Source organism: Aotus nancymaae, unplaced genomic scaffold (genome assembly GCF_030222135.1).
Source record: "Aotus nancymaae isolate 86718 unplaced genomic scaffold, 86718_ANA_hifiasm-v0.15.2.pri h1tg000002l, whole genome shotgun sequence".
Lineage (NCBI taxonomy): Eukaryota > Metazoa > Chordata > Mammalia > Primates > Aotidae > Aotus > Aotus nancymaae.
Genome location: NW_026988413.1, coordinates 21,563,984 through 21,591,052, shown reverse-complemented (window position 1 = coordinate 21,591,052; position 27,069 = coordinate 21,563,984). Strand labels below are relative to the sequence as shown.

Genomic DNA, 27,069 nt, shown 5'->3' with positions numbered 1-27,069 from the left:
GCCTCTTTCTGAAAGGGAACACTATATATATCTTTATGGGAATGCGGTGCCAAGGTAAAGGAGAGCCATTGAAGACAGATGCTCAAAAGGGAATCAAAGTAGTGATGAAACAGTACTGATTGCCATGAAGAAGACCTACTAAGCACGCCTTCTTGTGGAGAGAACAGGGAGAATGGAGAGAACTTAGCATAGAAGCACTTAAGACAAAGGAGCTGACAGCTGGGCACAGTAGCGCACACGTGTAATCCCGGTACTTTGGGAGGCCGAGGTGGGTGGATCACCTGAGGTCAGGAGTTTAAGACCAGCCTGGCCAACATGGTGAAACCCTGTCTCTACTAAAAATACAAAAACCTAGCCGGGCGTGGTGGCAGGTGTCTGTAATTCCAGCTACTCAGGAGGCTGAGACAAGAATTGCTTGAACCTGGGAGGTAGAGGTTGCAGTGAGCCGAGATGGTGCCACTGAACTCCAGCCTGGTCAACAGCGAGACTCTGTCTCAAAAAAAAGAGAAAGTTGCTGACATTAGGTTTCAAGTTCTGGGTGAGCTTTTCCCCCAAAAGAGATGTCACTGGTTTCACCCTGTCTTGGTAGGATGACTTGGGTATCTTTCCACTCCTAAGAAGGCATTAAGAATAACATAAAACTTAGTAGGTTTGCAAGGCTTAACCTCTGAAGGGCAACTAAGACAGGCTTTCTTTTCCTGTCTTATAACGAATTGATTACAAAGACTAGATACAACTTTAGATTTTCTTTGTCTTCTTTTTTTAACTTAATTTTTATTTTTTTTCTGTGAGCCTATGGCTTATATTGAAACTTTAGGTTTTCTTGAGCTGTGGTGCTGAGTGAGGGCGGGAAGACACTAACAGCTAAGCCTGTATTGTGGTTGTTGGAGGATTCCTGCAGTTCACTTGAGGTGGCGGAATCTTCTGGTGGAGGGATGCCCTCCCGCGTGGTTCTGGTGGTTTTCTTTGCCTGTGGTCCAGATTCTGCTGGGTACTGGCGGCTTCTGTGGTTGGGCCAGTTTGTGCACTTGCGTTAGGCTTGATCAGTGATGTTACTGACCCTCGCCCATGCTGGGTAACTGTCCAGGTGGAAGAGGCTAACTCCCCAGGTGTTGATGGCCACCATTACTATCACCAGTCCAATGACGTTGACTCCCAGGCCAGCCTTCACCTACAGGACACAAACCAGCACACCCTAGTCACTGACCAGCAGCAGCACAGATACCCAAGTCCCCCTTCTGAGCCCACAGCCAATGCCTTGTGGCCTAGATTGGTTCCCAGTCGCTGCCTGGGGTGCTCTAGCATTGCCTTGTAGGATGCACAGGACCGTGGAAGGACTGGAAAGGGATTGGGGCTGGGAAGGGACAATTAGAGTCATCTCTATGCTTACAGCACTCTCACTAGGCTTCAAGTGGAAGCCTAGAGGTATGTTAGTTACTTGGAACACCCACCTGTGGAACTTGAAGAGGTATTTCTGCAGCTCACTGATAGGGCGATGTGTTAAACAAAACTAACGAGATCTCTTTAAAGCAGGAACTTCTCAGAGCCCCTATTCACTAATCCACGGAACTTGTAGGAGGGGCTATATTACACGAAGCCTTTGCCACTGTTACCTTTTTTTTATTAAGGTTATACCTGAACACTGTTACCTTTTTAAAGGAACAGCTCGTGGAAATAGTGTACCTTGAGTTCACCTGGGGAAACAGTTCAGCTGCCTCTGCTCAGCTCTTCCTCAGGAAGGGGACACAGGCGTGCTAGCTGGAGTGGGGCCTTTGCTTCTTTCTTCTGAGGGAATTGCACCTCAGTGACTGACTCTTTTCACTTCTGCCATGACATTGACACTCACAGGCTGAAGTGGGGGATGTGAGGGATGACGGGCTGGCAGAGCCAGATAAAAAAATGTGTACTGTAAGGACAGCTGACATCCTTCCAAGGAGTAACCAGGCATACAGCATGTAGCCAAAACAAGTCACTAACTGGCATTAAGTTGGGAAAATTGCAAGGGGAAAATGAATGCTGGGAAATTGTTTCAAGCAAATGGCTAGACGTGTCCTCTCTCTCCCTTCTCTGGCTGGGGCACTGTACTGAATAATACTGGCCCCCTGGGCCTTTTGGCATGGAGAACAGCCCATGTTTCCCCACAGGTGAGAGAGGGCAGGTTCTAGCAGAGCTAAATTAGGGAGTGTTAGAGTTGAAAGGGAGCCCATGGAGCATCTGACTGGAACCTCATCATTTAGCAGAGGAGGAAATTGAAATCAAGGTAGTGCCCATGCTGGGAATAGAACCCAAGACTGGTTCACTTCTTGTGACCTGGTACCTTTGAAAATTACTGTCTCTGATCATTTGATTCCATTGTAGAAAGCTAGGGGTTAGTGGTGGGGGCACACAGCTGAGGAAGTGGGAGACAGGAGAGAGCTGGGGTAGAGCTCAGTGTGAGCAGACTGAGGGTTACACAGTAAGATGGGAGGGGAGAGGGATGGCTGGGACACCCCCTTCTGGGAATTATCCCGGATGACTTAGATGAGCAGTTTGAACAGTCAAAAGGACCTGAATAGGCTGGGTGTGGTGGCTCACACCTGTAATCCCAGAACTTTGGGAGGCCGAGGCAGGCAGATCACTTGAAGCCAGGAGTTCAAGACCAGCCTGGCCAACATAGTGAAATCTCGTCTCTACTAAAAATACAAAAATTAGCTGGGCATGGTGGTGCGCATCTGTAGTCTAAGTTACTCTAGAGGCTGAGGTATGAGAATCATGAGAATCACTTGAACCTGGGAGGCACAGGTTGCAGTGAGCTAAGATTGCACCACTGCACTGCAGCCTGGGTGAGAGTGAGATTTTCTTCTTTACAGGGCTACTGAGAACAAGTTTGACTCCCATGAAAAAAAAAATTGTCAGACTATCAGTAATTTGTATCAGTGTTGTTTTCCATCCTTTCCCCAACCCTCTCAGCTCTAGATACTAAGTATAGCAGCAGGTGTATAGGTTGAGGAGCAGAAGGTCGATAGGCCCAACACTAGTCAGCAGCAAAATATCTGAAAGCCATCTTTTGTGATCTCCGCTGAAAATGAAAATGAATGGTGGATGCTTCATTTTCCATTGTTGCTTCAGGGGTTTCTTGTCTGGGGGGTGAATTGAGCAGAAGAATCCTGTTTTCTCAAAGTACCTTTCACCCTAGGTTCATATACTTTCTCAGTCTCATCTTCTGTGAATAAACCAGTAGCTTTGTGAATACATGTCTCCACTGGCCTAATGAAGAAAATAAAGGCAAAACTTGTTTGCGCAGGCTCATGCCTTCTGGAACTGGGCCACAGCCTGTGTCTATTCCAGCTTTCTCTACTTAGGTACCCACTTCCTTCCAGGTAGGGTTGGGGAGAGCACATTCTTGCTATTCTTGGTGCTTATGGACCAACCAAAAACCTTTTCATAGGTGCCATTTTTGGTACCACACTGGGTTTGGTGTTGACAGGCCGGGCACATTGCTACAAAATAAGCTTTGGAAGAAGGCTGTGGAGTCGGTCATCCCTGTCCTCATGGCAGCTGGGCCTGGCAGGGAGAGGACACCCCAACTCACCATATCTTTGATCTGGCAGTGCCCATAGCTGAAGACGATGGCATTAGGGGGATTGCCCACAGGCAGCATCACTGCAAAGGAGATGCACATGGTGACTGGGATCAGGGTGTAGAGGGGGTTAATGTGCAGCGTTTCAGACTAGAAGAGAGAATTCACAGAAACATTAACGAGATTAGGCTTGCATTTCCTGTGCTCAACATCTCGAGCTTGCCTTAATGATGGCTTGGTGCTGGCCAACCTTAGCAGGACACTGGAGGGGTGGTTAGGTCCCTGCCCTCTGGGGCATGCAGTGCCCTTGGGAACCTGAATAGGCTGATGCTGCTCACTTGCTCCACATGAAATATGGCTTTGAGTTACTTCTAGAAGGGATGTTTGATTTTTTGGTGTTATTCTAAGGAAGTGGTTCCTAAACTTTGTTCTTTAGCTGAGATTTCCTTTCCTCAAACCCAAATCTCATGAATAAGTTGCTTTGATTGAAGTAGATCCCTCAGTCTTAGGATATGGAACTAAGGGTTTTTCTCCCACTAGGGAAGATGATTGCTTTATATAGGATTTGAGTCCATGGTCCTGATCTCAATGTTGCCAAGTTTTTTTGTTTTGTTTTGTTTTGTTTTTCTGAGATGTAGTTTCACTCTTGTTGCCCAGGCTGCAATGCAATGGCACAATCTCAGCTCACTGCAACCTCTGCCTCCTGGGTTCAAGTGATTCTCCTGCCTCAGCCTCCCAAGTAGCTGAGATTACAGGCATGTGCAACCATGCCCAACTAATTTTTGTATTTTTAGTAAAGATGGGGTTTTGCTATGTTGGCCAGGCTGGTCTCAAACTTCTGACCTCATGATCTGCCTGCCTTGGCCTCCCCAAAGTGCTGGGATTATAGGCGTGTAGCCACCATGCCCAGCCAATGTTGTCCAAGCTTTAACTGTACTCTCTTGCTCACCCAAGCAAGCTGACAGAAGGGAGAAGCTGGGGTCATCTGAGCAATGAGCAAAGAGAGTGGGGCTGGGGTTAGAAACAGCAGTAGAAGACTATGTTGCTGGGGTGGGGAGGGGCCTTCATTTCCTGGATTCTGCCTCCCAGAATGGGACAGATGCAGCATTGGGTCAGATGCATCACCTTTCAGGCTGCTTGGCCAGGGTAAGATCTGACCATTGCTCCCCTCCCCTGTTCCATTCACAACAAATTGGTCTGAGGCTGTGGACCGAAGCTGACCTTGCTCCCAATCCTCAGAAGTCCCCGGAGGACAGTGAGACTCAGTGGAGGTGGTGGTGATCGTCTGAGCTGTGATCTCAGTCTTTGCAGCAGTGTGTGTTTTACCTCCATTTTCTGTGGCTACCTTTTTGGCCCTACTCAGGTTTTATCTCAGGAGAGAAAGGTTGATAACAATTGTGGGGAATTGGAATGATAGGGTTTGAAGATTATTTTGTACATTCTTTGGTTTTCACTAAGGGCTGCCCCTAAACTAATCCTACTCCTTTGGAAAAGGGTTTCTAGAACTCTTGCTATGATTTATTAATGTATCTTTTAATTTACTAGTTGCTATTTGAAAAACTTCATTTTTCAAAATATGAATTGAACACCATTCAGTGAAGGCTGTGAGCAGGGACCAGAGGAGAGGGTACAGCCACGGCAGCTGCCCTGAGCCAGGCCTGCCACTCCAGGCCCCTGGGACAGCCTGTCTGGATATCTGGAGCCCTGCACTACTCACCAGGCTGCACAGGATGGGCAGGAAAATGGTGATGGTTGCTGGGTTGCTTACAAACTCAGTGACAATGGACACGAGGATGCATGCCAGCAGAGTGATAGCCCACGGTGGGAGGCTGCTCAGGGACAACATCTGGTTCCCAATCCACGTAGAAAGGCCAGAGCTCTGTAGGAAGAGGTGTTACAGTAAGAAGAAAGGAGGACAAGCACATCCCAGGTAGAATTCTTAGACTTCGGAAGGTCAGGGACGTTGAAAGGCTGGACCACCAGGGATCCTCTGATCTTTAGTCTGACTGGAGCCAGAGATGTTCCTGATGTTTATGATTCGATCATTTTTATAGCTCAGAAAATTGTTTTTTTTTAATGATTGCACAACATTCGGTCTTTGGGTTTCGTCATGTGGCGTGGAGAGCCACCCACCGTAATTGCCATGATCCTTCTTAGGACTTTGCCGTGACAGCTTGTCAGAGGTTGGAGATCTTTGCTTCTCAATTTTAGCCCCTCAACTTCAATCTCATTACCCTTTCTCTACCTCTGACATCCTTACCCTGTGCATTGATTCGACAGTGCCCTTCACAGAGTGCCAAGTATGGCCCTTTATTCTGCTTTTGAAATCAGTTTATTTTGTTACGTAAAAAGGGGAAAAATGTATCAACATCTGTGGATCGTAGCTTTTCCTGTGTTTTTAGGGAGATGAACAGGCAGGGCTGAGCACTGGAGGTTTTACATGAGTAATAAAGTAGAGGGGGATAAAAGTTTATTTCCACTTATTGGAGAAGGTGCCTCCTACAAGACATTGAGGCTGGTCATTCAGCCCCAACCTGTTTTAGGTTCAAATCCCACAGGCACATGCCACCACACCCTGCTGTTTTTATTTGTAGAGACAGGGTCTTGGCATGTTGTCCAGGCTGGTCTCAAAACTCCTGGGTTCAACCGATTATCCCACCTTGGCCTCCCAAAGGGCTGGGATTACAGGCATAAGCCACTGCACTTGGCCTGCCAGTGCTTTTTGAAGACACAGATATGAAGGCATGTTGACCATCCTGATTATTTTTCACTAGGAACAGTTATACACATCCACTTAAATAAATGAGCATTCCGGCCGGGCCCGGTGGCTCACGCCTGTAATCCCAGCACTTTGGGAGGCTGAGGTGGGCGGATGATTTGAGGTCAGGAGTTCCAGACCAGCCTGACCAATATGGTGAAACCCAGTCTCTACTAAAAATACAAAAATTAGCCAGGTGTGATGGCACATGCCTATAATCCCAGCTACTCAGGAGACTGAGGCAGGAGAATCACTTGAACCCGAGAGGCAGAGGTTGCAGTGAGCCAAGATTGTGCCATTGTACTCCAGCCTGGGTGACAGAGTGAGACTCTGTCTCAAAAAAATAAAAAAATGAATATTCCCACTTGGAATGATTAATTTGGTTGGAAGATGTTCACCTGCCAATAGGGAGGGCTGCCTCCCTCTCCTAAAAAATGAAGAGTACCATTGAGTTTTGTATTAATAAGTCCAGATTGCCATATGCATCCTGCCTCCCTTCCTCTCTCTCTTCTATGGTGACAGGCTCTGCCTTTCCCCATGGTACCCTAGAAACTGCGAATGCAATGAAGATATGGAGAGCAGGGGCAGAAACCAAGGCGAGACATTTATGATTCCTCAAGCTCTCAGGCCTGATACGCATGTTTTACTATGAAAGACCGCCTTCCCTACATTGTCAGCATGCTACCTCTTCTTGTCTCTTCCAAATGCATCAAAAGCTCATTTCATCTCTACAGTACCCTGGCCACCTCCTGACGAGCTCTTAGACAACTGAGGACCAAAGGCCTTCAGAATTCTCTCTGTTGTAGCCACTTCACCTTGTAGAACTGTGCTTCCTTTTTTTCTCTCAACTGACTGAGAGAGCTTACAAACCCAATATGTGCAGACTGCATCAATTAATGCTTGTTTCAGAGCCTCAAGGCCTCCAGGAACTCTTTAATTGTTCCCTATAGTAATGCATTAAACCTTGCTCATTGGACAGAGGCAGAGGAGGAAGAACAGTTGAGTGAAAATGGTACATTTTATTAAGAAATAGAGATTTACTTACTTAACCTGTTACCCAAATAATACTGGTAAGTAAAGTGAAGTAATTTTTTTTTTTCTTTTAGACAGAATTGCGCTCTGTCGCCCAGAGTTTGGCTGGAGTGCAGCAGCACCATCTCAGTTCACTGCAACCTCCACCTCCTGGGTTCAAACGATTCTCATGCCTCAGCCTCCCTGGTACCTGGGATTACAGGCATGCACCACCATCCCCGGCTAAATTTTTTTTTTTTAAGGTGGAGTCTCACTCTGTCGCCCAGGCTGGAGTGCAGTGGCGTGATCTTGGCTCACCGCGACCTCTGCCTCCCACATTCAAGCAATTCTCCTGCCTTAACCTCCTGAATAGTTGGGATTACAGGTGCGTGCCACCATGCCCAGCTAATTTTTGTATTTTTAGTAAAGATGATGTTTCACCACATTGGCCAGGCTGGTTTCAAACTCCTGACCTCAGGTGATCCACTGCCTCAGCCTCCCAAGGTGCTGGGATTACAGGGGTGAGCCACCCTGCCCAGCCCCCGTCTAAATTTTTTGTATTTTTAGCAGAGACGGTGTTTCACCATGTTGGCCAGGCTGGCCTCGAACTCCTGGCCTCACGTGATCCTCCCATCTCAGCCTCCTAAAGTGCTGGGATTATAAGTGTGAGCCACCACACCCGCCTAGTAAAGTGAAATAATTTAATGGTAGTTACTTTTCCAGCAGAACTGTTTTATACTATAATTTGAAATAAATTAGACTGCAAAGTTAGAAAAAAATAACACAACCAGAGGAAGTCTTAATTTTTTAAACTCTTGGTGTGAAAACATTTTACATTGGATTTTCTTCACTAATGTCAAGACTGGAATTATTTCAGACTCAGTAGGAATCACATATATGCTACCTCAATTATTATTAAAATTAGTAGTAGGCTTTACAGAAATAACTGTACTATCTCTAATATGTGCACAATTTTTGTGTGTGTGTGTGGCAGGGGATAGGGTCTTCCTGTGTCACCCAGGCTGGAGTGCAGTGGTGGGATCTTGGCTCACTGCAGCCTTGAACTCCTTTCACCTCAGCCTCCTGAGTAGCTGGGACTACAGGTGTGCACCACTATACTGAGCTAAATTTTGTTTTTGTAGAGAGTGGGTCTTACTATGTTGCCCAGGCTAATCTCAAACTCCTGGACTCAAGCAATCCTCCAGCCCTGGCCTCCCAAAGTGCTGGGATTACAGGCATGAGCCACTGTGCCTAGCCCAATTTTGTTTTAAAAAAATAAAATCTTGCCAGAGGCCAAAACTAACAACTGAAATTCAAGAGAGATAAATATAAATATCCTGAACTTGTAATTAGAAATATTGATAGCATATATTTAGGATGGGTTAAAGGTCTAGTAATGACTAACAATTAAAAGAATGAAGGGTTCTAATTGACTGCAGTTTTAATATAAATGTTGTCACGAGTGCCAAGGATGCTTGATAAACGCTTCCATAAAAATGCAGGGTGGTGCTTGAATCAGAGGTGAGAGATGGGGCTTGGGTAATGTAACTACTCCACTTGGCAGTAGACTGACCACCCCGTGGACCATGTTTGAATAAGGCCAGGTGTAGTGAGTCCTGAGGAGAGAGACCAGATGGTATGGGTCACTACTTCTTGATTTTTTTATGTTAATAGTTAGCTAGGAGAGGGTCCCAGAGAACAGAGCTAGAGCTAACAGTAGACAGACCACATGCAGAAGACTTGAGCTGAAAATGAGAAACAGCTATTCTTTGTTCCCTGAAGAGGGAGTACTTTGTCACTGGAAGTGTCCAAGCCAGAGGTACCATGGGGGTAAATCTCGCCATGGGTAAGAGATAGGACTCATTGTTTTCTAAGGTTCTCTTCAGTCTAGTATTTTGTGATCTTATTGTTAATAATGCAGATAGTATTTTTGGCCATCAAAAGTGAACCAAGCTGGTCACGGTGGCTCGTGCCTGTAATCCCAGCACTTTGGGAGGCCAAGGTGGGCAGATCACTTGAGGCCAGGAGTTCGAGACCAGCCTGGCCAACATGGTAAAATGCCATCTCTACTAAAAATACAAAAATTAAGTTGGGTGTGGTGACGTGTGCCCGTGATCCCAGCTACTCAGGAGTCTGTGGCACAAGAATTGCTTGAACCCGGGAAGCAGAGGTTGCAGTGAGCCAAGATGGCACCACTGCACTCCAGCCTAGGTGACAGAGTGAGACTCTGTCTCAAAAAAATTAAAAAAGAACCAAGTTTGGCATGGGTTAATGCTTGTAGACAAGGTGGAGGGAGAAATAGTCTGAACCTTAACCTAATTCATTCTTAGGACTGTTTTCTATTTCAGGGAGGGCTAACACTTTAGGAAATTCAACCATTGCCCCACATCCCCACCTTACTTAAAAGATCTCATCCCTAGGCCAGGTGTGGTGGTTCATGCCTGTAATCCCAGCACTTTGGGAGGCCAAGGCGGGCAGATCACAAAGTCAAGAGATTGACACCATCCTGGCCAACATGGTGAAACTCCGTTTCTACTAAAAATACAAAAATTAACTGGGTCTGTTGTGCACACCTCTAGTCCCAGATTTTCAGGAAGCTGAGGCAGGATAATCACTTGAACCCAGGAGGTGAAGGCTGCAGTGAGCCAAGACTGCACCACTGCACTCCCAAGCCTAGTGACAGAGCGAGACTTGGTCTCAAAAAAAAAAAAATCTCATCCCAAATTTTCCCAATCAGAAAATCCAGAAGCATTTACATTTACATCAGCTTTAGCCTAGATTTTCCAAAGGGGCTCAGCCTATGTATTGTGGACAGACAGTTCACCATGTATCCCTTGGAGCATCTCTAGTCCGTTACAGAGATCTCCTATTACCTATTACCTGTGTCATCTCCTGTTACCATCTCCTGTTGCTACTGTCAAATCCCAGAAGGAGATGGCTACAAACTCCAATAAACCTTTTGCTTGCGGCAGCATGGGCCCCACAACTGAGGTATCATTGCCCATGTGTCATGACTGTGTGGCACAGCTCATTGTTCCTCTGTTCCTAGTAGCGCTAACTGAGCAGCTTAGGGCAGGAGAGGACATCCATCCTGCTCTATTGCTTCCCTTCCCAGGGACTCGGTGAACATTTACTTCTCAGCTCCTTGAGTCTTCCCTCCCGTGGCCATAATGACTCATTAGGTAAAGATGCTCGAAAAGTATTTGACCCATAAGAACAGAATTCAAGAGTTACCTTGCTACCAGATGCCAGAGCGTAGCCTCCTCCCACCAGAATGACAATCTCCCAGGGCATGGTCTTCTGGAAGTCCTTCCACGTGATGATGGGCTCAGTCCCCAGTGAGCACTCCTGGTTCTCTCCTGGATTAGAGAGAGATGTAAAGCCAGATAAGCCCCGATGGGCATGATTTGTGGAGATAGGAGCCTAATTGGTGAGGTGGATGATTTGGGATACTGCTCTGCTCTTTGTAGGGGTGGGAATCTGAAGGACCTTGGCAAATCTCTTTGGGAGTATTATTCTGATTTGGGTATTCTTCAACTAGAGCCACCCCCAACTTCTTCCCTTGAGCCTTCTCTCACCATCATTGTTTTTCCCAAAGCAGGGCTTCTTTGCTGGAATGAGGAAGAGGAGGAAGCCAAGGAAGACAGAGACTGTGGCATCAGTGCGGTAGCCTTTCCTAGTAAAGAGACAAGCATAGCTGAGGAGAAGGTTCAGGAATTCTCAGGAGTAACACGATGTCTCGGGGCAGTCTGTCTGAACACAGTGCCTCTTTTTAGGACTTAGTCTAGAGGTGACATTCACCTTAGTTCTTCCCAGTTGCTGCCATGCTATCCACAGTGGATTTAATGGGCAATGGTGAATGTCTGGAGGCAGGGCCTGGCTAGAGTAGATGTCTTAGTGTGAATTTGTGAGCCCGTTAATTGGGGCAAGTCCTAGAAGGAGTGATCAGGAGTGGAGTTGGTTAGATAAAGGAGAATAGAAAAGGATGAGACCTCTTTCCTATGAAGGCCACACCTCCATGTGCCTCTTTCCTATGAAGGCCACGCCTCCATGTGCCTTTCTTCTCAAGTGAGAAGTTGGTCTCTTTTCTTTACAGTTGGTACTTTATAGATGTTTTCTTCTTTAACTCTCATAACAACCTATGAACAAGCTTCCAGGAGCTTATGGAATGAGACTAAGTGCAGCACTGGATCCCAACCCCAGACCAGGACTCCGAAGACTGTGTTTTTCCTTCCTGATTTCACACTGCAGCCCCTGCCCCACCGCCCCCAACCACCCGCCACAGTTAAAAAGTGTGGATTCCCCAGGGAATGAAATCTTCCTGGCTTCATAGCTGCCCCTAAGAGTCTATGAAGGGACACCAGTAGTTCTTGCCCGAAGAATTAGTGTGAGGGGGTTCTTAAGGAGGAAATGATATCGCTTACTTTTCAAAGAAAGAATCCCAGCCAGGGACAAAGCCAGGCTCCCGGGTAAACCACAGCACGGTCATCAGGATGAAGAAAAATCCAGTCACCATTTCAGGGTAGCTGTAAAATAAAACAGAAAGATCCACTCAGGAACTAAGAAATTTCTTCTAGCTTTTTCACTTTGCTTCTGGAAGCTTCTGTATTTAGAGTTTCAATACCCAAGACATAAAACACACTTGCTACCTAACCACTATGAGGGCTGATGGTGAGAGGAGAAGAAGACTGAGTGGTCCCAGAAAACATGACATTAACCATGTTCCCTGGAGAAACTTCAGTGGAAAGGGCAAGAGAACACAGCACTGTACATTTCTAAAATAATTTCAAATACAGTCTACCAGGAGAATGCAGTGAAATAGGCACCCCCAAACACTGCTGGTGGGAGTAGGAATTGCTACAACCTTTTTGAGGCCATTTGATGATACACACATCAGAGGCTTTAAAGTTGGTCATTCCCATCATCTAACCAGAAATGCATACTGAGACATTCATTACCTATTACAAAATGGAAGCATCCTCTATAGCCAGTGATATTTTGTGACACTGAATACATTTTGCTACAACTGTATGTTAAAATGAGATGCATCCTGATAAACCCGTTTCCACAGCAGAGTAAAGGATATGGGCACATGCTGTACCGACAGTACAGTGTTCAGCAGTGAAAGCCAAAGTATATGATGGCTTCAATATGGACTGAATTTTACCAAAAATACATAGAGCTTTGCACAAAAAAGCATGGAAAGAAGTCTTCACATTTGTTAACATGGGGTGCTAAGAATCCAGTCAGTTTAAATTTTTTTTCTTACACCGTCTTGTATTTTTGAAATGTTCTACAATGAACGTGTATTCTTTTATAACTTAAAGCTTTAAAGAAGACGGTGTCTACCTGGATTGTTTTATGCAAACTTGTGCCAATTGCCATAAAAGGAGAAATAGCACTAAATAGGAAGCTGGGATCCTCCCTGTGGAAAATCTGATAGAGGCGACTGAGGGTTGGTTAGTGATTTCTTGGACCCTGTGTCTCCAAGTCTGTCTTTGATGCTGCCTTAAGCCCTAAATATAGCACAGTCTCCCCTCTCTTTGGGAGTGACAACTGGACCACTTTGGTGGCGCATCTGAGCAATGAGAGGAGGCCTGGCTTTGGAAAGGAATTCACTTGTTCCAAGAGGATGGCTGTGTTGTCTTTCCCTTCTTCTGCCTCCCTCTGCCCCATGGTCAGCACTCCACCCTATCCCACAGCTATACCTTGGACTCTGAATAGAGCAAAGGGGAAGGGTGGCCACCTGAAATCTGGGCCAGCTTGGCTTTGGCATTAAATAGCATCTTCTAAATGCCTGATTCATAGTTGTGGAAAATTCTCCCAGCATCAGGGACTGTCAAGAACAAGGCTGGTTCTGTGTTCACTCTACCTACTGTGTTTCTGCTGGAGGAGGAGAGAAGGGGAATGGCTGATGTTTACCTAATGTCTCCCAGCTTTTCATACTCTTCTTGGATCCTCTTCTCTGACATCTGTTCCCTTTTGGTCTTCTTCTTCTTGCTCAGAGAGCAGGTCTCTTTAAAACTGAGAAGGGAGAATGAGCAAATGATGAAAGAAAACACACTTCCGAGGCCCAAAGATCAAATATTAAGCAAACACTAAACTATTTGCCTGCTGTGGTCACTTTTCTCCTCTTTCACACGCTCTATGCCTCTATTCCCCACCTATTCATGCGGCTTTTATTTGCCACATTATCCGGCCTCTCATCAACCTTCTCCCCTAGCCTGTTGGGAATATCCAGCTGGGTCTGTCTCTAGTATATTACCAGTTGTGAAGTGAAGTCTCAGGGATTTGTACAAGTGTATTTGTGTGGGGTTGTTTCTACCTACTGTCTTTTACATAAGTGAAAAATTAGTTTAATGTGGTATATGTGTCTAGATGTATAAACTAACACTTTTACTCCATTATGTGTCTAGATGTGTAACTTTTTTTACTCCAGATAAGCTTTGTCTCTAGACAAACACACAAATATTGGTGTATATGGAACACAGTGTTTGTTTTATATCGGCAGTACTGGAGTTAAGAAGTATATAGCCATCATTGGTTTGACAACAGTCTCAGTAAAAAGAAAAGTCAGAGGACAAGTCTTGACCAATGGGAGCATTGGGTTATATGGACTAATAGCAAAACGTTATGTTATCTTCTCTTATGTGTTTGAAACTGATCAAAGTTGGAGTAGACTGACTTGTTATTTTGAGGCATATGAGCATATTTTATTCAGGCTACTAAGTATAAATCACCCATGCCTATAAAGTTAAACCTAATGCAAATTCTACTTGGAGCCATATTTTTTATTTCATCTTTCTTGGAGTAATTGGAAGTACTCTATATGCCTTGAGAGCAATAAAACGTCGCTAAATGCTCTCCATGTCAGACTTCGTTTAAGTTGGACAGGCTCTCTAACCATTTAGTTGGAATTGAGAACATTTCACTGTAGAGCTGAGAGTGAAGTGTAGAGTTCACAAATGTTTTGAATGTCTAGAAGAGAGCGCCTGACTCTCAGTCCCGTCCGCTGCATTCTCCTCAGGCATCCTCTGTGGTTGTTTGACCTTTGGGTCAACAGGAGGTCCTCAGTGCTTTGCTGGAAGGGCCCTGAGACTCACTTGCAGCCCAGGAACAGCCAGTGCATCCAGAACCAGCTGACCACCAGCATGATGAGGGATATGGGGAAGCTGAAGAGGAACCAGGTGCCGAAGTTCACCACCTCTGCGGCTGGATACTGGCTGGAGGGTAAAGAACCAGGTCAGCAATTACAAAAGGGAGGGTTTCCATATGGTATTTTGGGGTAATACACCAAATGCTCCCTAAAAAACATACAGCTGGGCTACGTGGGGAGATAATGATATGGTAAAACACTCGTTGACAATTGCAATTGTACAGAGCCCAGACAAGAATCATGAAGTTAGCTAAAATAAAGCCATCCAAACAACTAAAACGCATATCACTAAAGTGTATATACTTTACACTCAAGAGAATGACTCAGGACCCTCAGGACCTATTTGCCCTTAAAGATTCTGCTAAGTTTATTCATCTGGTTTTCAAGACGGCAGGAAATGGAGCGGCTTGGTGTACTTTGTTTCTAAAAATTACTGAAGAAATGTTTAAGTGTTGATTGGGGAACACAACTCTGGAGAATTTGGAGCTCTGGCGCCTCATGAAGTTTTTAGATAATAACAGTGCCCATAAAAGAAGCAGGACTTGGAATCTCCAAATCTTTATCAACATCCACTGGTCTTGGGTAGAGGGGATTTGCATGGGGAACTGCTCACTCATCAGCAGGCAGAGCTGTGGCCCCCAGCCCAAGTGTTTCCTGTTGAGCCTGGGTGGACCACACATGAGCCATGGCTTTGCCTAGACAAGGCTCAGGCCAAATGACCTATGTTGGATTTTCCTTGGGTCTCTGTTTTTAGGGCTGGGCATAAAACTCTTCAAGGTGTGAGACATCCCTCTATCAGTGACCCCTTCTCCCAAATCTTTAATTTTCCTCTCATCTGGACCATCCCTACCAGCATTTAAATATCTCCCATCTTGAAGATGCCTTACTTTCCTTTTGCTTATTTTTATTTTTGAGATGGAGTCTCACTCTGTTGCCCAGGCTGGAGTGCAGTGGTGCAATCTTGGCTCACTGCAACCTCCGCCTCCTGGGTTTGAGCAATTCTCCTGCCTCAGCCTCCCGAGTAGCTGGGATCACAGGTGCCCGCCACCATGCCCGGCTAATATTTGTATTTTTAGTAGAGATGGGGTTTTGCCTTGTTGGCCAGGATGATTTCAAACTCCCGACCTCAGGTTATCTGCCTGCCTCGGCCTCCCAAAGTGCTGGGTTTACAGGCGTGAGCCACAGTGCGTGAGCCACAGTGCCCGGCCCCTACTTCCCTTTTATTATCATCCCACGTCTCACCTTCCCTTCACAGTCAGATCTCCATTTTCTCACCTCCATCTTAGTCCTCAGCTCACCAGAATCTGGCTGCTTCTCCCACTAATTGACCGAGGTCCTCTTACCTACATCACCAGTAACCTCTATGTCACAAATCTAATGGATATGTTTTCATCCTCACTTTGAGTCATCATTCATTGATATTAAATATCGTAGGCACTTCCTTTTTCTGGAAACACTTTCCTCCCTTGGGTAGAGTGACACCAGATTTCCCTGGATTTCCTCTTTGCTATCTGATGCTGTTTCCTTCTGTGCGTTAAATATGTGAGCTTAATATTTATGGCCCCTGTCCTCCTTACTCTATTATTCTAAGTAATCTCCTCCACCCCTGTAGCTTCCCTTACCAGGAGACAAAATGAATATGTGGCCCCTTTACTCAGAGGTTATTATGAATATCCAAGTAGGGACAGCAGAACATTAAACCAAGTCTGATGCCTGTCTGGGCATGGTGGCCCTGTGTTCCTGTGCAGGCTGCACACCCGTGACCCCAGCCCTGCAGGCTGCTCACTCCAAATCTATGCCTTCAGCCTAAACATGAATATTTCTCTTGAGATTCACAGGTCTGTTTCCAGTTGAACATCTCAACCTCTATGCCAGTTTTTCCAAGACCCCGTTCCTCCTCTTTTCCTTCTATTCCTTCACCTGCAGAGGGCAAGAGCCTGAGAGGCAGACGCAGCCTTTCCCTCTCTCAGACCCTGTCTAACCTTCCCGAGACCCAGCAAGTGACCTCTGAGCTTCTCTTAAACCTGACCGTTCCTCCTCCCCACTGCGCTGTCAGCCAAGCCGCCGGCTGCCCTGGACCACTGTGCAGCAGTGTCCTGAACTGCCTTCCTGCTGTCTGCTTTCTCCTTTCCAATCTGTTCTCCTTTTTTTTTTTTTCACTCAGAATGAGTTTTCAAAACTATAAATCTGATCACCTCACTCCCTGCTTAAAATTCTTTAAAAGCCTCTCAGAGCCTTTCAGATGTGGTCCAAGTTCCTCAGTGGGTCCTGCCAAGCCCTGGAGATCTGCCCGTCCAGCTCCCTGGCCTCCTCTTACCTCTGTGCACTGCTGTCCTGCCTCGGAGCCCTCCTACGCACTGTTTTCTTTGTCTGGATAATCTCCCTTCATCTACTATACTCTCATCCTTCAGATTTCCACATGGTCACCTCTTCGGGGAGGCATTTCCTCTCTGCAGATGAGCGAGCTCCCCAAGCAGGACTCTCCCTGCAGAGTCCTGGACTTCTCCAGGACTATATAATTAGCTATAATGACTTGATTTTTCCTGTTTTTTTTTTTTTTTAATAAAATTTTTATTTATTTATTTTTTGAGATGGAGTCTTGCTGTCACCCAGGCTGGAGTGCAGTGGTGCAATTTTGGCTCACTGCAACCTCCGCCTCCTGGATTCAAGCTATTCTCCTGCCTCAGCCTCCTGAGTAGTTGGGATTACAGGTGCCCTCCACCATGCCTGGTTAATTTTTGTATTTTTAGTAGAGATGGGGTTTCACCACGTTATCCAGGCTGGTCTCGAACTCCTGACCTCAACCGATCTACCCGCCTTGGCCTCCCAGAGTGCTGGGATTACAGACATGAGCCACTGCACAGGGATTTTTTTTTTTTTTAAATAGAGACAGCGTCTTGCTCTATCGCCTAAGCTGGAGTGCAGTGGTGGGATCATGGCTCACTGTAACCTCAAATTCCTGGACTCCTGATTCTCCTGCCTCAACCTCCTGAGTAGCTGGGACTACAGGTGCGTGTCACCAAGCTTGGCTAATTTTTTAATGTTTTCTAGAGACAGGATCTTACTATGTTGCCCAGGCTGTTCTCGAACTCCTGGGCTCAAGCAATCCTCCTGCTTCGGCTGCCCAAAGTGCTCGTATTACAGGCCACTATGCCCAGCCAGTTTTTCCCTCTTTCTACAGAAACTCTTCTAGTCTCATTTTGTACCATATCTCTAGCACCTAGTCCAGTTCCTGATACACAGTGGTGGTTAGTAAATATTTGTTGACCGAGTGAATCACTTACTTGTTGAAGTGTTCCAGGAAGATGAGGCTGGTGGAGGTGCCGATGATGGTGGTCAGCCCACCAATGGTAGCGGAGTAGGAGATGCTCAGGGAAAGGCACTTGCAGATCATTTGGTCATGGGGGGACCCGTACTTTCTGTTCAGCTTCTGCTTCCTGGGGCTGGGGGTCAGGACTTGTGGCTTTTCCTACCAAAGGAAAATCAGCCAATCTCTCCAGCCCAGCTCGGGCTGTCTGACCAAAGCATGAGAGGCAGGAGGCACCACGGTACAATGGAAAGGTTTTGAGCTTGGGTGTCAGAAAGACAAATCCCAGTTTCTACCGTTTATCAACTTGGGCATGCGTCTGAGCTACAGTTTCTTCTGTAAAATGGAGGAAACCACATTTTCTCTGCCAAATTGTTGTGAAGAGTATATGAAGTAATAGATGCAAAGTGCTTAGAACACTTCCTGGCACTTATGTAGGCTATTATTATTTTTATTAATGTTATTTTGACAGCATGATTTTTTAAATTTGAACTCCAGTAAAACTGGTGTCCCTCACATTGTGTTTGAATAACAGACATTATTCCTGTAGAGTTAGAATGACAGGATTTGGCCTTCCCCTCAGGCCCTTTCTAATCCTGCCAAGACCCATCAAGCTACCTCTGAATATCTCTCAAATCTGACCATTAAAGTCCATCAAGCCCTGATGGAGAGATGACTAAACAATACACTTGGATTACATAAAACCCTAGTCTTTACTGGGAAGAGGGTTGAAGTGTGATTTTTTCCTCCTTCCCTGACTTTTCCTCTCGACATTTTTCTTCTCCCTTGCATACAAACTGCAGCTGAGCTGTGGTCCTCTCTGGCCCTGCTTAGTCCAGATGACAGGCTTTCATGTCGAAGAGGTTGCTGAACTCTGGCCTCAAGCGTTGCCTTAAGCAAGTCCCTCCTGTTCCCTTGACACCTGGCCACCCTCATTGATTCTTCATGAGCCGAGGAAAGTCCTGGTGCAAATGTCAGCAAGTCAGGTCATGAAACAACCAATGGGGAAGAGGCCACCTTGCCATATTTCCCAAAGCCCTTTCCCACTGCCCTGTCTTCCTAAGTGGGGCTGAAGTATGACTGGACCCTTCCAGATCTCTAAAAGATCCACTGATTATCAAAGCTGGAACAGACCTCAAAAATTCTTTGGTCCAGTGGTTTTCCATAATCCTTTCTTCCAAATTTTACACAGAATAGTATTATAAGTGCAGCAATTGGATACATCCGTTTTTTTTTTTTTTTTTTTTTTTTTCCTTGAGACAGGGTTTCACTCTGTTGACCAGGCTAGAGTGCAGTGGTGCCATCATAGCTCACTGCAGCCCTGACCTCCTGGGCTCAAGTGATGCTCCCACCTCAGCCTCTTGAGTAGCTGGGACTACAGGCATGCACCACCATGCTAGCGAATTTTTAAAAATTTTTAGTAGAGACAAGGGCTGGCTGTGTTTCCCAGGCTGGTCTTAAATTCTTGAGCTCAAGTGATCCTCCTGCCTTGGCCTCCCAAAGTGCTGAGATTGCATGTGTGAGCCACCACGCCTGGCTGGCATCCATCCAATTTTGTAATTGGAAGCATATTGAGGGGTTACTTGCATGTGGTCAAGGAGACTTGGATTTGAATCAGAATGCTCCCATACCTAGTTCCTTGGCCTTGGGTTATGATTTCATCTCTGCCTTGTTTGCAAAAATGGAGCTCAAAATCACTACCTCATTGAACCAAGACCAGAGAAAAAATCTTGAGTGCAGTGATAGGTACATAATAAGCATTTAATAAATGGTGGCAGTCATTTATGATGATGGACATTAAACAAGTGAGACTGTTTTGGTGAACACAGACATTTGAAATCAAGGGTCATAAGTGACAGTTGATATTTTATATAAGCCTTAACATTCATTCATTTGACTTCTGCATTTTGTTTCAGTGGAATCATGCCAGGAAGACCATTATTCGTTCAGTTGCCTTACAATCTTAGGATACTCAAATAAAATATGTGCAGCGTCCCTGAAGCACCTTTGAAGACGGGTTTGAGGACCTCTGATCTACATCAACCCCCAGCTTTTCTAGTTGAAGACACTGGGGCTCAGGCATTGGACTGCCTTGCTACAGTCAAGTGAGTTTGATGTCTCATCTCCATGGTGCACACAGGCCAGACATGTATGTGGGTCATGAGTGCCTGGTGACAGCTCACTAGCCTGACTCCCTTACGACCTCAAGACCCTTGGAAAGCAGCTCACAGCATTCTATGTAGGAAACAGGGCCAGAAGGGGCCGTTCTCTTACCTGGGATGGGTGTTGCTTCTTGTCCTGGTGTTGGTTTGTGGCTTTGATGGGGTTGGTGATCGAGGGCACACCATTCAGGTTCTGTTGGGACAAAGGCCAGCTCACTGTTAGGAAGAGGGGGTGGTGAGCCAGGTGCCTTGAGAAGGACCACCTAGTCATCCCAGGGCCACCCCATGCCTCAGCACTGTGGGAAGAGAGACCAGAAGCCAGGGAGCATGCAGGGCAGAGCACCTCAGCCAGGCCTGCCCCGCCCGCCCAGCCTGGCGTCAAGCTCTCCACTTGAAGAGGCTTCGAAACTAGCCAGAACATGGCTGGCTGTCCCTTAGAGGAGAACCAGCCTTTCAGGACTTTATTAGCTGATGAAGAACCCTTTATTTATAAGATGAAAAAAAAAAAGAAAATGAAAACAAACCCCACCACAACCAAGTTCACAGTTTTTTGTTTGTTTGTTTTTAGAGACAGGGTCTCACTATGTTGTCCAGGCTGGGCTCAAATTCCTGGGCCACCGCGATCCTCCTGCCTCAGCCTCCTCAGTAGCTGGGACTATATGTGCACACCACTGCGCCCAGCTGAAGTCCACCATTTTATTGGCCTTTTACACCTCTCATGAAAAGATGTAAAACCAGACTTGGCGGAGTGAGGTAAGTTCAAGTAGCTGTATGCAGGTAAACTCTGCCTTCCCCTATAAATGTGTCCTTTTTATTTTATTTTTTGAGATGCAGGTCTTGCTCTGTTGCCCAGGCTGGAGTGCAGTGGCATGGTCTGGGCTGACTGCAACTTCTGCCTCCCTGGTTCAAGTGATTCTCCTACCTCAGCCTCCCGAGTAGCTGGGATTACAGGTACATTCTCCTGAGTAGCTGGGATTACAGGTGCATGCCCCTACTCCTGGCTAATTTTTATATTTTTAGTAGAGGCGGGGTTTCACCATGTTAGCCAGGCTGGTCTTGAACTCCTGACCTCAAGTGATCCTCCCACCTTGGCCTCTCAAAGTGCTGGGATTACAGGCGTGAGCCACCACGCCCAGCCAATGTGTCCTTTTTAATGATAACATTTTGTCAATGGAATCCTCACTGAAAGGAACTCTAAGGTTGATCTGTGGCTGTTGAAAATCTGGATGGCTGAATCTTGGGTTTCCATGAAAAAGCACTGAGGGATTTTCAAGTGATTCCAAAGCACAGAAAAACCCCAAGGCCATACCTTGTTGTGCATCAGAGTGGTGTGGTCTGCGGTGGACCTGCTGGAACCAAGCAGAGGACACGGGAGCCACATCAGTAAGACTGACTCCTGGGAGGGGAGGTCCCCCTGCATCAGGTGTTTGGTGTAAGGGACTTAAACTCTCTGGACTCCAGTTTTCTGGCCTCCATAGAAGACTCATCTCATCCTAGTCTTCCTTGCCTTCTGAGATGCTGTAAGGATTCGTGGGGGAGGGGCCTGCTTCCTTTTGAGGGCAGGGGCAGCACTTCCCTTTGATATTAACAATCCTCCTAATAGCAGACTTGGAGTGGTTATTAATACAGAGTCTTATGTATGGGTTTTAACCCCCAGACATTGTTAATCCTCATCCCAGATCTGTGGTCCTGGCATTCCTACCTCCATTTACACCAGTACTTAGCACCAGGATGCTAAGTGGTGGAGGAAGGTAGGAGTCCAGGCATCTGTCTCTCTGGAGAGCCTATGCCCTCTGACCATGTCCTCACTGGCTGACTCTGGGAAGACCACTATCTAGAAAAGGGAACTTGTGATATGGGTATCTGAGACGACAGGAGCAGAGGGTCCTAGACTGTACCCAGGGAAACGCAAGGGAGAAGGAGAGGATGGGGGAGGAGGAGAACTTCCGATCAGCAAGTGCACCTCAGGGCGTGAGTCTCTCCCACCCCTCTGGTCCCCAACCTTTGCCTTGAGGACAGAAGAAGATGAGAACTTAGCCATCAGTGTAACTGACACCCTGAGTGATCAGTGAATGTTTCCAATTTGTCTTAGTTGTGAGGACAAGTGAGTGCCACCAGCTTAGCCACTATGAAGATAGAGAGCATACTGGGCACTCCCATGCGGGATGCGGGTCTGCAGTCACGGCCCATCTCCAGGCTCTGTCAGGGAGGGAGAAGACGCTGATAGGCGTGCAGAGTAAAGTGTCTGGAGTGAGTTCTTAACCTGGGAGGAGAATGTGCTGTGATGCTTCCCCTCCCTCTTCCCAAACTGAGTGAGGAGGGCAGGCGGGGACCGTCAGGTAGCACCGGAGGCGGTGGCTGCAAGAGTTCTGTCTGCACACCCAGCAAACGCCCCGTTCCCACCAGCACAAAGGATGCTTAGAGTTCTAGGACAATTGAGGCTTTTCTTTTGGAGTTTGGGGACACATTTTTTTGTGGAAAAGAGCAAAGGCAGGTTGATGCCAGCAGGGTGATGCCAGAGAGGCCACAGGGAGGAGAAAAGGCCACACAGTGAGGATGACCTTTTCTTGGGTCATCTGGGAAAGGCCTGCCCAGAGGCAGAGGCAGCCCCAACACAGGGGCTGTGGGGGAGTGAACCGCCAGAGCACAGGCCCAGGAAGGTGGCAGGAGCTTTAATCCCTGAGCACCGCCCTGCCATCAGGCCTGGGGCCCTGCAGAGGGTGCCACAAGGGGATGCTCCAAAGCCCCTGAAGGCAGTTGCCCCACAGACAAGACCAGGGACTGAAATCTCAGACAGGGCACCAACCCCAGACCGCAGTAGCCCCCCAGCCAGGCCCTTCTCACCCCTTTATCTTTCTTGTGCCCTACAGCTGCTGTCCTAAGCTGGGAAAAGTCAGAAGCAGCAGAGTGAGGGCAGTGGGTAGGGGAGGAGGAGAAGAGGGAGGTGGAGGAAGAGAGGAAGCAGCTCAACTCCCTCCCCCACTTACTTCTGCCTTCGTTCTTCTGCAGGCCTAGGCTGAGCGGTGGGTGGGTGTGGGAGGAGCTTTGGATGAGAGGTTGAAGTTTTGATATGAATCTGGACAGTCTTCCAAATGTCTAAACATGAGATTGTTATGATACCTGAAAGGAGCCAGGAGAGCTACGGGGTTTGCCTGAGATATCATCAAGGGTGATGTCATCAAGAAATCCAATATGCTATGATTGAAGACAGTGGTGGAGAAAAATCAAGTGTTTTCTTGATGGCACCCTTCTGCATCTGTCCCTCTGCGAATGCTGATTTCACTCAATGTGCGTTCTCCATTTTTACAAAAGCAAATGACAGAGCTGAGCTGTATTACAAATCCAGCTTTTAAGTGTGGACTATTCATTGCAGCATGCCTGCAGACCACATTTTGAAATAGAATCTCCAAATGGAATCAGCTGTTAATGGAGCTTCCTCCCAGGAATGTCTGAGGCTGTTTGTCCTTTTCCAGCTTTGCTTCTCATCACTGAATGGTCCTCTCACCTCCTGTCCCCTCGTCCCCTACCTGCCACCTACATTTTCTTTGCCATATCTAATAAGACCAAATCTACTAAGACCTTATCTAATATCTAGAAAGTATTTCATGATTCTCCAAGAATCTGCAGTGACTTTGATATGTGAACAGTTTTCCATTAACAAATTAAACATATTTTCCTAAAAGGAATTTAGAATGTGATTTAGATGTGATTCTGCATGGGGATGTGTAGACATTTCATATATCCACGGAGATTCAGTGTGGCCTTTTTATTTCTTCCTCATCACTGCGACACTGTGGTTAAGGCAGTGACCCTCCAGGTCCTGACAGGGGGCTCCTAGGTATGAAGAGGAAATGGGGGAGGTTGGGGGTGGCAAGGTGGTGAGCTTGGGCCGGACATCTCAAAGAGCTGTTTATGGGTCCAGGTCCTATCTTTTCTGACCTCCCCAATGGACTCTGAGAGGCTGTGTCTTGGAAGAGGGCAGTCATACTCACTCTTCATTGACAAAGATGAGTTCCAGAGAAGGTTGGGTGTTGTTTACATCCAGACCTACAAGTAGCAAAGAAAAGCAGGAAGTGAGAGGTGGAGGCTGGGATGGACCCTGTGGGTTGGGGCATAGCTCAAGGGCTCAGGGTGGGGGTGGGGGCATATGGAGTGGGTGATATTTCTCCTTCCCTTTGCTCTGTAGGTAGAGTGGGGCTCATGGATGTGGACTGGCCCAGGGTTTTGTAGTGACCCTTGAGCATTTAGGGGCAAAGAACCCATAAGTGAAGGAGGAAGGCAGAGCCAGAACAGGGGGTTCAGGGAAGCTTCAGAGTCCAAGAGCTGGGATGGGAAAGAGGGGAGAGGGAAGAGAATGGGGAAGGTGGGGAGCATGGCTGAGGGGGTCCTGGGGTGGGCACCACACTGGGCAGTCTCCCGAGAGGAGCCAGGCAGGAGGACCCCAAGGGAGGTTGGAGGAGCAAAGGACAGATGAACTCCAGCAAACTGTACTGATGGGCTCGGCCTCTTCGATGCTGGGGTTGCCCGCCACGAGCTGCTCGTCCTCAGCACTGACCAGCTCCTGCAGCACGGCCTCCACGATGGGCATCACCATGGCGGTGGTGGAGGTGTTGGACAGCCACATGGACAGCAACGTGGTGCAGCACATGAAGCAGAGCAGCAGCCTGCAAGGGAGGGAGGGCTGGGTCAGAGCATCCATGGAACACGCATCCCTGCAACCCCACAGTGGGCCTCACAGAGCTCCTCTGGGGCCTCCTACCGACCTGCTGGGGCTGGTCTAGACAACTGTGGCTGGAAGGGCAGGCATTGGTCCTGCAGGGCACCATTCAGCTCTGTACTCCCAGTGCTTGCCACAGAGTAAGTGTTAAATCAATACTTGTTGAATGAATGAATCACGCTTCATGGACTAGTGGTCTTAGCCAGAAAAAAGTCCTTAGTGAAGCAAAGAATAGCTCTGGTCATAGGGCCACAGGGTGTAGACTTACCATCGCTTTTCTGTCTCTGCAGACATTGGCCGGAGCTTGGCGGTGATGCGTGTTTGTGTGTGGAAGGGGATACTTTGCCCGCCCTCGCAGCCAGCGATTCTGTGAGTACCATGGCACTCCTTGCTTTGCTGCCACGTCACCATAGTTATCAGTGACGCAATAGAGGTGAATGTTTGGAGCTCACAGTTCTTCCCACTACCTGTCAACATGCTGAGGGGCTAGCCCCCAAAGTCACAGAAGTGTTCCTTATCACTGTTTGTGTGCACTTTTCCAGCTGACAGCTTAAAGAGTCAACACGGAGAAAAACACAAACAAGGATAACCCTCCAGTGATTTCTCTTTGGCTTTGAGAACCTTGTGCAATGTGCGCCTGTACAGACAGGTCCTAGTTTCCATAAGATAAGCCAACATAAAGACTACTGTGTTTATTATTTTAGGTGGAATCACTGACTTTGCACAATCTGGGGACAGTACGTTTATCACATGGACTCAGTCAGCTGACAGCGACATGACTTTGCTGAATCTGCACACACATGGGTAACAGTGCCTCGTGGGGGGTGGCAACTTGCTGACTGATGAGGTAAATAGGGAGTAGAAATGTGAGAGGATAAAAATTCTTGCAGAGGCTGGGCGTGGTGGCTCACACCTGTAATCCCAGCACTTCGGGAGGTCGAGGCAGGCAGAACACCTGAAGTCGGGAGTTCGAGACCAGCCTGACCAACGTGGAGAAACCCTGTCTCTACTGAAAAATACAAAATTAGCCAGGCATAGTGGCACATGCCTATAATTCCAGCTACTTGGGAGGCTGAGGCAGGAGAATGGCTTGAACCCAGGAGGCAGAGGTTGCGGTGAGCCAAGATCGTGCTGTTGCACTCCAGCCTGGGCAACAAGAGCCAAGCTCTGTCTAAAAAAAAAAAAGATTTTTTTTTTTTTTTCGGATAGGACACAGAGATTTTAAAGAGCCACAGAGTCTCCATATGATGTGACAAAATGCCACTGTGTGCCTGGGAGGTTGAGTATAGGCACAAGATTATTACTGAGCTAGAGGGTGGATGAAGCTGTAGTTGGCAGACCTGTTTGACAATCTGGGAGACAGAAACATGCTTTGAAGCGTAACCTGTAGTCGTCTAAATGACTCATGTTGAGAACCAATACTATATTATTTATTTATACTCTTGGTGACTCCCATAGGAGTCAGGGCAGCTTACATAAAATATAGCAAGGAAGTTGTAAACTAGAAGGAGGTGAGCAGGATATTCCAAAAGGGCAGGTACAGGCAGGGCATCCGAATAGAGCAGCAGTGAAGCCAACACAAAACTCAGCCTTGACACTGCGTCACATTCCCCGAGGGTGGGACGCCCCCCGCATCACAGTCAGATGCTGTGTCTCTAACCAGTTCTGTGGTCTGAACTGATGACAGAAACTCAGGGTGGATGGGAGGAAACATTCACGTCTCCTTCCATGACAAAGGAGAAGACAGCCATTTCTGGCCCAGCCTGTTCCCTGATACAGAGGAAAAAGGTTGGGAAACAATTTCTATTGGTCCATCCTGTTTTACCTAATGGGCCCCTGTAAGCTGCTGCCCTTGCAGCCTAGATCAATGGGTAAGTTTTTTGGATAACGACAGCAAGATCACAGATTCAGATCTCTATTCCATGGTCACAGACCCTCTCCCTGGAGGGGAAGTGGGGGTCCTAGGCTCTGGTGTCAGCCCATCCCTGTTATTAGAAAAGCAGGCTGAAGTGGACATCCTGCAGTGACCTGAGATCACTGTCCTGGTGGCACACTGGGAGCTAGAAGGATGCCCTATAGCCTGACATCCCAAATGAGACTTACATGCCCGGCTTGGCTCCGGCCATCAAGACCATGCGCAGAGCAATGCGCTTATGCAGGTTCCACTTCTCCACGGCAGCCGCCACGCAGATGACCCCCACCAGCAGCAGCGTGGTGTTCTTGAAATACTCCGCCGCCACCTGCAGAGAGGTCAGGCAGGTCAGCCACCCTCCCGGACCCAGGACCCAGGGCCCAGCACTGGCACAGAGAATGGGCCATGCCACATAAAACCTGTTCTCAACCAAAGAGGCTGATGAAGAGGAAGCAGGGAGGTGAGGATTATTGAAACAGCCGACCAT

General features: G+C 47.3%; 1 protein-coding gene across 1 annotated transcript; it reads right to left on the bottom strand.

Moving 5' to 3' along the window:
- Positions 1-806: 806 nt before the first annotated feature.
- On the bottom strand, positions 807-27,069 carry SLC13A4 (solute carrier family 13 member 4). Its single transcript, XM_012465724.2, has 14 exons — positions 26,774-27,069; positions 24,445-24,617; positions 23,946-24,000; positions 21,263-21,302; positions 20,066-20,146; positions 17,769-17,953; positions 14,432-14,551; positions 13,251-13,352; positions 11,753-11,854; positions 10,907-11,004; positions 10,563-10,687; positions 5,277-5,438; positions 3,572-3,709; positions 807-1,171 (listed from the first exon to the last, which is right to left on the bottom strand). The coding sequence occupies exons 1-14, from the start codon at positions 27,067-27,069 to the stop codon at positions 1,034-1,036; spliced, it is 1,815 nt and encodes a 604-aa protein (XP_012321147.2). The 3' UTR covers positions 807-1,033.

Coding starts and splice junctions, on each gene's coding strand:
- SLC13A4 (XM_012465724.2), bottom strand. CDS start 27,069: ATGGTCGGCTGTTTCAATAATCCTCACCTCCCTGCTTCCTCTTCATCA. Junction 21,303..23,945: donor CTCATCTTTGTCAATGAAGA/GTGAGTATGACT, acceptor GCTTGGTTCCAG/CAGGTCCACCGCAGACCACA. Junction 10,688..10,906: donor CTTTGGGAAAAACAATGATG/GTGAGAGAAGGC, acceptor TCTCTAATCCAG/GAGAGAACCAGGAGTGCTCA.